The 10,030-nt window shown below is 42.8% G+C and overlaps 1 protein-coding gene across 1 annotated transcript; it reads right to left on the bottom strand.

Annotated features, from left to right (window-relative positions):
• Positions 1–1,086: 1,086 nt before the first annotated feature.
• Positions 1,087–8,356, bottom strand: asb1 (ankyrin repeat and SOCS box containing 1). The gene is made up of 5 exons (XM_083996296.1): positions 8,086–8,356; positions 7,181–7,319; positions 6,113–6,415; positions 3,871–4,253; positions 1,087–2,999 (listed from the first exon to the last, which is right to left on the bottom strand). The coding sequence occupies exons 1-5, from the start codon at positions 8,186–8,188 to the stop codon at positions 2,869–2,871; spliced, it is 1,059 nt and encodes a 352-aa protein (XP_083852422.1). The 5' UTR covers positions 8,189–8,356; the 3' UTR covers positions 1,087–2,868.
• Between the last annotated feature and the right edge of the window lie 1,674 nt (positions 8,357–10,030).

The following is a 10,030-nucleotide window of genomic DNA, read 5'->3' as shown; positions in this document are numbered from 1 at the left end:
GGGCCACAACATTCAGGATTCGAACCACGGCTGGCTGCAGCAAGGACTGTAGCGTCTGCTCAACCCACTGAGCTATACTGTACGGTGCCCCTGGAAACGGCTCTCTGATTGTTGATAATACAGTATTGTCTTGATGAACTTGACGTGTTACTTAGGATACTGTGTTATTTGCTCAGGATGGAGCATTAGAGTCAGGCTGCAGAACATAGGATGAATGATGAAGTATCACCAGGAAAAAGCACTGTGTCCTCTCTGCAAAAGGGTCCTGAACCTTGGTCTTGAGATCCTAGATATAATTTATAAGAACGGCCCCTCTGCTCGCCTTAACTCTGCCTGTTTTATTTAGACGCTGAGAGAGGAGAAACACATTTTTGGAAACCGAAATGAAAGCTCAGGTGGGATTCAATCCTCTGTCCAACTGGCAGCTGATGTATGGATCCAGCAGCAGGGCACATTAATCACTTACCTATCCCTGGGTATGAAGCTGTAAAGAGAGACATAATGTACTATATCTGAGGAGATTTTCCCCTCAAGAGCTGATAAACTAATAGTTTTCTGAAGCTCTGTTGGATCAAGAGCCATCTACAGGTTATGTTGCCCTAATATTGACAAAGAGGGATGTTGTCTCCGTGGACTTAACCAAACCGAAACTCCAGAGATTCTGTCAATGACATTGCCTGGGGCAGTTAGGACTTTAGCAGATCTGGAAGGGGCTGTGAGGAAGGGAGGAAGAATAATGTGCTCATGCTCACTCCAGGAGACAGCTAACAGAACAGGAAGCATGGAAAGTGACCTTGCCGTTGAATCATCTCTCTGCTTTCGAAGCTTTCAATTGATTAAATAAAAACAGGAGAGAATGTGTCAGTTTTTACATTTATTTTAAGCATTTAAAGGTCCAGTGTGTAATATGGGGGTAAAACCGTGACATTTAGCGTTCAATAGCATGGAGTGATGAGGTTTCTTTCCGCCTTCTTCTTCGTTGGTTTATTTATGCATGTGAAACTCGCCAAACATGCTCTCTCTGGCTGTCTCGATTTTCCATACGGGCTGCCGTACAAACATGGCGGCGCAAGATGGGGGCACTCTAAAGCAAGACCCTTGCTATATGTATAAATAAAAGAAGAATTATAAGGCTACGAAAACCAAACTGATTTTATTTTATAGCGATTATACACTTATACAAATATATCCATGGGTAGTATATTCAGAAATAAAACTTGCCAATTATTACACACTGCACCTTTAAGGACATATCAACACAGTGAACAGTAAAAATATATAAGAAAAAAAAGCTGTGCATCAGTTTGCACAATAGACAGTGGGTGCAATAGACTCACGGAGAGGGCAGCTTTCTGACTAATAAATACAAACTTGGTCTATTCATCATAAATAGATTTCATTCACTTTTCAACAGATTGTCAGTATTAGAGAAACTTAAGTTAGGTTTAACTACGTCAGTTTTCTACGGTCTCTTTTGTTGTTTTGGATGGTAAACATGTACTGTAACACCAACAGTTAGACCTGAAATGTAAACTTCAGCTTTTGTTTTAGTCAGGTCCATGACCTTTAAATACAGCCATCCTCTATAATGTACGGACTTCATATGCGCACGTAACACAGCGACGGCCCTGAGCCTTTAGCTGCAATTAGCAGAAGGCATAACTATTAGCGAAATTTGACATCATCAACTGCTCATCACTGGTTTTTGTGGTAACTGTACCTTCACTACCAATTACAACGTCATGGGAAAATAACATTAACAGCCTGTTACCTGGAGAAGTCCAGCAGGGTCTATCCATCTCTGAAATGCTTCAAGAACATTATTAACACATACATGTATCCTTCAGAAGGGATATAACAATCATTTGCTAGAAGAGCTAATAGGAACTATCTTTCTCTCTGAAAAGACCTGTGATTGGCTTGAGTCTCCTGTTACAAGGTGGATTTTTTAAAGAATGAATTTAGGCCAAGAGGAGGTGCAGATACCTACTTGGCCTGAGGCCTCTTGAATCACAATAAATGCTGAAAGGAGTTCCAATAAAATGAATGGACACCCCCATTTAGAATAGCTCCTTCATGGTTTTATAAGTAAGTGCAAAATTTCACATTTTATCTTTCAGGTTTATCATCAGGGGTTCTGGTTTGATCTATCTTGAAGCCATTTTTCTGAAACTCAATATTAAGGCATATGGCTGAAGAATAATCTGCCGCCACCCAGGATTCAATGTAAACACAGAGTCCAGCCCTTACATTGCCAGCCTCATCTGTGAGATTAATGCGTCAAAAGAAGCAGAATTAAAACACAAATAATTGATCTGCAGGATAAACTTAAGAATTCTGGGTTGCACATTTTGACATCCACTCTGGCTGAGAGTTGGTGAAAGGCTTTACATCCATGTTTACATAAAACAGATAAATCCAAGGAGCTGGATCTGAATAATGTTCCTCTGTATGAGCATCTGAGTGAGAAATGTTACACACAGTAAGCTTTAATAGCAAACCAAACGACATTTTCACTGTGGCTGTTTAGCTGAAATGTGATACTTGAAGTAGGACCAGAACATATACGTATATCTTGGTGATCTGGGGAGTCATCATTTAGGATACACATGTAGTTTCCACAAGTCAAGACACATTAAGGCTTCTCACATAAGTCAAGAAGCATTTCAATAAACGATTACAGTTAAGAGGAAGATAGAAGTCTTACATAAACGCTGACTTTAAAATGCTTAATAACTGTTTATTATTAGAGAATAATAAACAATTACCGAGTTGTGTACTCAAAGTGCTCTATTGTGTATCGTGTGAGTGAGACTGACTGAGACGTTTTTGGATGAGCTCTGCAGAGGATGAGGAGGTGGATGGCTGTCAGTTTTGGTGAAGCAGGAAGTTCTTGATGGGCTCCGGCAGAGGTAACGAGGGTATGTGAATTAGACGACTTTTGCCCATCGCTCTGCGGATCTTGATGCGACAGAAGTGCGTCAGCCTGCGAGGGCATCCTGACAACAGAGGAAACACAGAACGGACATTCACAATCATTCACAATCACAGCTCTGTGTGCAAAGTTATTCCCTCCTTCACTCATTTACTAATATAATAGACACTCCTTTTTAGAAAAAATACACATTAACAGTAATACAAATAATAACAATAATAAGAGGAAGAAAAAAAAATCACAGACCACTCTAACTTGTGAACCTGTACCATTCCACCTGTTAAGTTTTAATGAATAAAGTTGGGGGAAAAAAACAAACTTTTGTCATTGTCTGTCATTTCTCTGTCACAATGTTATTAAGTACAATAGAAACTAATGCAATTCGACTTGCTACATCAATTAACACACAGAACTCAGGCACTAAAATAGAATGCCTGGCAGTTAATGTTGTGCACAATGATGTATGGTATAGTAATTGGGGAGTAAAGTTTGGATGCAGCCCAGGACGCTGAAACTGAAGCAGCTAAATGGAACTCAGCCACCATTCATTTAATTATTTATGATTTATCAGCTAGGAGGCTGCAGATGGACGGTCTCTAGGTGTGAATGTGAAGTAGGGCATCACTCACACAGATTATTTCCTCTGTGTTCTGGCATGATGAGAATTAATATCACCTCAGGAGGAGTTAGGGAACAGAGTGAGAGTGGCCCCCTGATGTGTGAAGCTAGATGGAGGGTGAGAAGAACCAACCTGTTGCATTGGCAGTCAAAGCCCCTACGCGCAGATAATCAACTGTGATTAATAAATGTATTCATAAACTGTCTATATATTTCATATCTAATGATTCTGCATACAACACAGCTTTTTTTTTTTTTTTAGAAACTTATTTTTTCACCTTTCATTGAGTTTTGCATATTCACAGATTTATACTCACTCCTCGCCTCCAGGAAGACCCTGAGCGCCTGGGGATCCACCTTCCTTCGGTTGGGGGCCTCAAGCTCTGACTCATCCCAGGGAACAAGAGCCGGATTGGCCCCATGGTCCAGCAGCAGGTGGATGAAGGCCTCCTCACACCCATGACGCAGGACGGCGTCCAGCAGGCAGGAGGCCAGGCCGCGGGTCAGAGCCTCGTGGCAGACGGGCCCCGTGTAGTTGAAGTCGGGCTGCGCGCCGGCCTGGAGCAGCAGCTGGAAACAGTGGAGGTGGTGGTAGGCAGCGCTGATGTACAGAGGACACACCACCAACGTGTTGAGGGTGCGGGCGCTTAGGAGGAGCCGGGGGCCCAGCTGGTGGTCCATGTCTACATCTGCATTGAACCTGCACAGAGAAAGAAGAACCATGGACAGTTTCACAACCTCTTTTACAACCTTCATGTCTCCTGAGGAAAAGTAGAGATTATAATCTTCAAATAATAATTCATGAGAGGACGTTCTTCACTGCATATTTATAGCCCAATATATTGTACAAACAAGTTATGTAACTAGATTTTTATTTTAATGGGGGGGAGTGACAATGAATGTCTCTTCTTGTCAAATATTCAACATCAGTCTGCTTACTGCCCTCTGTGGGCTGCTGATGTTGACTAATGGGACCTGCGACTGAAAAGATTTGTTATTGTGCATTCTGGGAAACATGAGAAAAGCTTTTTTTCAGTCAGGAAATGACCTAACTTGTGCCTGGAGCAGTGGAAAACCTGCATCACACAGCTAGCAGTAGATCAGCTAGCAGCAGCAGATCAAACAGTGACCTTTATACAACCCACTGCATGCCATGAATAATATAAATACATACATAAAACAGAAAAAAGGGTGGGGTGGTACAGCATGAAGAGCACCAGACCTCCCTCTGTCCCCACAGGACTGAAGAATCTGACCGATTTATTCAGTCACGGTGTGAAGCTGCTCATTCAACCCAGTTCTGAGCAGTAAGCAGAACAATGAGCTTGTTTAACGCTAGGGATGGGTATCGCTACTGATTTATTGAATTGATTTGATTCTGATTCACAAGGTCCAAATTCGATTAGATATTGATTCATTTAAAGATATTTCAGTTTTAATACTAATTTGCTTGGCTATCAAAGAGATTTTCACATAATGTTGCAAATTGTACAAAGATGGAACTCTCTGTGTATAGACCTTTTCAGAGAGTATAAACAAATACAGGTGTTACCAAGGATATTCCATTTAGTGTACCAGAGCGTTTTCTAATGAGCCACACCTGTCTTTGTTTATACTCTCTGAGTGGTCTATTAAAGCAGAAGTAAGCAGAATGTTTGTGTTAATATAAGTCTTAAATAGTTATATCTTCCGACAGCAATCACTTATATAGAGTGTTTGGTCCGAAACACGGGTCTGTCAGTCACTCTGCTCTGCTGTAAGCCGAGGAGAAAACTTTCCTCGTATCCTACAACCGTTATCCAATGAGGAGAGAGAACGGCATAAAGGGGCGGTCCTCTCTGTGTGTGCAGCCAAAGGATGTGCGTGAATGTGGTGACGTAGGGACGAGGGCGGGGACTGCTAACTCCATCCGCTGACAGGAAGTTAGCCAAAACGACCGGATCGCTTACTTCTGCTTTAACAAAAATATTCATGTTACATTGAATTGACCGAAAAGCAGTTACATCAATGCACATTTATTTACCATGGCCAACTCCAGAAGTAACAGTACAACAGTGCAATGGCGTATATTAAATGTTTGATCTTAGGATTTTATGAATCGATATTGTATCTTTCAAATTAAGATCCATATGAATCGGAAATAGAGCTGCAACAATTAATCGAATACTCGCTCAATAATCGATTATTAAATTAATAGTCAACTATTTTGATAATCGAATCATCGGTTTGGGTAGTTTTTTTTAGGAAAAAAAGGCCAAATTCTCTGATTTCAGCTTCTTAAATGTGAATATTTCTGATTTCTTTGTTCCTTTATGACAAATAAACTGAGTATCTCTTTGGTTTTTGGACAAAACAAGAGATTTAAGGATGTCATCTTGTCATTTTTCAACATTTTTTAACATTTTATTGACCAAACAACTAATTGATTAATCGTTTAAATAATCAACAGATTAATCGATAATGAAAATAATTGTTAGTTGCAGCCCTAATCGGAAAATAGATTTTTTAAACCAAGCCCTATTGGACACACTCTCAGATCGCAGCCTGGTCCAGTCTCACCTGATGAGCTCCTGCAGTATGTCCATCCGTCCCACCCGTGCCGCGTGGTACAGCGGGGTGCTGCGGTGGTGGCGGCTTCCGTTGGGATCCGCCCCGGCCTCGAGGAGGATACGGACGCATTCCAGGTGACCGTTGACCACTGCTACGTAGAGGGCCGTCTGGCCTTTGACATCAACTAGGTCCACCTCGGCGCCCTGGGCGATCAGATAGGCCACGCAGGCGGCGTGCCCCGCCGTGGCTGCGATCCTCAGAGGGGTGCAAGGCAGGCAGCCACAGCACCACACAGATTTCTCATTGATCCTCCTGGCACCAAAGGGAGAGAGGGGTGGGCTCATGTGTTGTGGCACTAGATCCAGTGTAGTGGATTTGTCACATTTGCACATAAAATTTTATTGGTTAAAACAGACAGAACTCCAAAACGCTCACGTGGACAAGTTGTGACCTGCACATTCACCACACTATGAGATAATAACAAGAACGTTACCAGACAGAGTTGTTTTCGAGGTAAATTCATGCAAAACCGCTGATGCACGTTCCGTGACCGTCAGGAGCAGTTTTTCGGCAAGCAGTCTCTGCATTTGCCTCGAAAACAACTCTGTCTCGTAACGTTCAGTTATTATCTCATAGCGTGGTGAATGTGCAGGTCACAACTTGTCCACGAGAGCGTTTTGGAGTTGTTGGATTGTGTATTTGATGAGTTTGATGAGGGAAACCAAGAAATTCAAGAAAATGGCAGACTCAAACGTGTTTGTGATTGTGACTGATTTCACCACCAACTGACAGCAGAGTTCAGTGGTAGGGTAAGATGGTGATATGATATGACCTGTGTTATGCATCTATAATAAGACTGTCTTGCTGTAGGTGCAGATACGGTCACACCCTGTACATGTGTATCTCCCAAGCTGTCACTCAGCCAACGTACTGAATTTAAAGTGACACTTGGATGAACAGCTGCCACCTCTGCAATAACCTGGACCACACAGCGAGAAACAACTACCCTCGGGTTCAGGTGTCTCTGTCTCCCTTCAGTCCCATCCCTTTACTGGACACTGTGCTACTCTGCCTCACCGTTTGAAGTCGTCCTCCTGCAGCAGGTTCCTCAGGGTGTCCAAATCTCCCACATAGGCTGCATTGTGGAGCCGCATGTCATCCTGCTCCAGAGGTTTGTCGCAGAACTGCTCCTGAAGCCATTCCTTCAGGTTACGGCCTGGTGACAACACAGATTTTAACAACTGTCAATTTTAACATTTGTAGGAACAACTGTGTGTGTGTTTTTTTTTTTTTTTGGAAGCACAAAGATTCATAACTGTCCTTGCGCAGAAAACAATGTCTTATCCCTAAAGGAGCTGATGCGTGCTACTGTACATTATTAATGATTCCTACCCAATGCCTCCAAACTGATATTGCAGCAGCCTCAGCAGACATCCCCTAAGTGTTTTCAAGTTACAGAGTGCCTAACAAAATCACATTAGGCTTGGAAGCTGGGCAAGGATCGGATCCTGCTTTCTAGGACCATTCTCTCTGCATATAATTTTGTTATATAACTATGTGTGTGTGTGTGTGTGTCTTTTGAATGTGGGAAGGTGTTTTAATTCCAGAGTAAATTAATTCCTTGTGATCATGCAGAGCTCCTGGTCCTGTTTGGTCCTTACTGGGCCGCACAAATGCTGTACACAGTGACCAATCAGCTTGATGTAAAGCTGGGTCGTCTGTTGCATGTGGTCACCTTATTGGTCAGATTCATCAATTAGGCTACACATGAGGTGCTGGAGAGACTGTGCTCATGTCAAAACCCCTGGAGCCTGAGCTACAGCACAGTACAACATGTCTACAGGCCGCACCTTGTCACACAGGACTCTCTGCACTAACACTGATCACGCGGTGGTTTTCTATCTGCGGTCTCTCACGCAGTGCAGCCTGTGAGCACTGATGACTCATGGCCGCTGATGGTTCACTAACACACACACGGTTACCTGCGGCCGTCGCACTGGGCAGATCCGACACAGTGATGAGCGGGGGGAAGTTGATACTGGGCGGGTCGTCACCATCAGCCTGAGCCTCCGGACCCTCGGCCATGCTCCTCTGATCTCAACACCGTCCACCTGAACCTGGTCCTCGGCTTGGAGCAGCACCCGACACCGCGTTTTTCCTCCGAATTCGCCGAAGTCAACGATCCAGATGAGACACAGGGATGAATCAAAATAAACAAACGTGACTGTGTTGACGACGCGTCTGCTCCGTCCGCTGCTACTTCCTGACTGCGAGCAGCTGGACGCATTTAAAGGGGAAACGCTGCGTTAGGAGCCTGGACTCAGACTCTTTATCTGTCATTCTACATGTTAAAAAACACAGAGAACGGAAAGTGTTTCTCAGGAGCAGTGAGATAAAAAGATAAGAACCAATATTAGGAACTAAAAACGTAATAAATAAATAAAACACATTGTTAGGCAGTGACATGTTGGGTAGCACTCACAGACTAGATCCGTTTAAATTAAAATCACATCATCAATCATCATGTCTATTATTATCACTGTTAACTTATGTTTTTGAATTTCACAGTTTTTTCCATTTGAATTCAAATGGAGAAAAAGATACAATTGATTTATTTTGTTGGCAAATGTAAAGTCATATATACAAAATCAGTTTTCCCCAGCTCTTGAATTAATAGAAAATCGATACATAAATTAATGAATTAATTTAAGACAGCACATATAACCTGTCTCAATATAATGCTAACCCTGATTGTAACACAATGTAAGAAGCTGTAGTCCATTATTAGTTCAAAACTGATGAGCACAGACGGAAAAGTCAGAGTATTGAGAAGGTTGCATTCACAGTATCCATTATAAGTCTGTGGGACAATGTGATAAATATGTTTATATGTGATACTTAAATCAAGCCCTCCACGCATTTCAGAGGTCAAACCATCTAAAGGGCTGATGAGTGAAAGGAAGAAGTGTGGACCATGTTTGTGTTGAGCTGCCTGCTGGCTGCATGAAGGCACTGAGTGTGTCTGCAGAGTGTTGTTCTATAATGAAGGCTTCTTGGCCGTTGATGCGTGGTGAGTCATTTTTGGGTAGGTAACATACACCAGAGAGGCATGCAGCCGTGGCTCTATGCTGCCGGATGACAGATGAACCATAGAGGCCGAGGCCCTGGTGGCGCTCTAAAAATAAATGGACAGGTCAACAATGCCATGTGTCCCCGTGTGCACAGGTCGCCTACAGAGAAACACAAGATTGTTTCATGGTGGAGGAGGAAATGCACATGTTCTTCAGTGATCTGATAGAAGAGACTCCAGTTTAGTGAGCAGTGATTTGCATGTCAGAGAGAAATTATCACTCATTTTAAATCTGCAGATTAAATACCCATTCTTCCATAACCCCTCAGAATATAATATGCAGTTTAGCACGGTGACCTCAGCGCTCTTTAATTGATTTGATTGGAGAGTTCACTCTAAACTCTGGCCATGTCTTATATCCGCACAACGGATCATTTTCAGGATTCAAGTCACACTTCATGATTGAACCTTTCAGCGCTGGCCAAGCACGAGGATTAGTGGTCAACTGCAGACCACAAAGGTGAAAGTCAAAGGTGGAGTCAACTCATTAGCTCAGCTGCATGAACTACTATGAAATCTAAAGGCCAAAACCAACAGAGCTTTAATAACAGTGAAGAGGCAGTCAGGACCTCAGTCACTTCTTCTTTGTGGAACCTCGCAGTTAAAAGGTAAATACGGATGAATAATGGAGGACTGTGCTGCTGAAGTCCCTTTTTTAATCCACCTGTTGAGACGGGGGGCCAGCGTCTTTGCTGAAAGCAGGTGTCCGTGCACTTCTGTGAGGGGCCTTGGAGCTAAATCTCCAACTTGCATCACAAATGTCTTAATAGCTGTTTAAAGGGGACGCCTAATACGTT

This window comes from Trachurus trachurus (assembly GCF_905171665.1).
Source record: "Trachurus trachurus genome assembly, chromosome: 21".
Lineage (NCBI taxonomy): Eukaryota > Metazoa > Chordata > Actinopteri > Carangiformes > Carangidae > Trachurus > Trachurus trachurus.
The sequence above is the reverse complement of the archived record's forward strand: the minus strand, read 5'-3'. Positions and strand labels throughout refer to the sequence as shown.

What these genes read in the sequence shown, in the direction of transcription:
- asb1 (XM_083996296.1), bottom strand. Translation starts at nt 8,188, where the DNA reads ATGGCCGAGGGTCCGGAGGCTCAGGCTGATGGTGACGACCCGCCCAGT. An exon ending in GCCCAGTGCGACGGCCGCAG is followed by an intron (nt 7,320 to 8,085) that starts GTAACCGTGTGT and finishes TGTTGTCACCAG; the next exon opens with GCCGTAACCTGAAGGAATGG. An exon ending in GGTCTTCCTGGAGGCGAGGA is followed by an intron (nt 3,000 to 3,870) that starts GTGAGTATAAAT and finishes CTCTGTTGTCAG; the next exon opens with GATGCCCTCGCAGGCTGACG.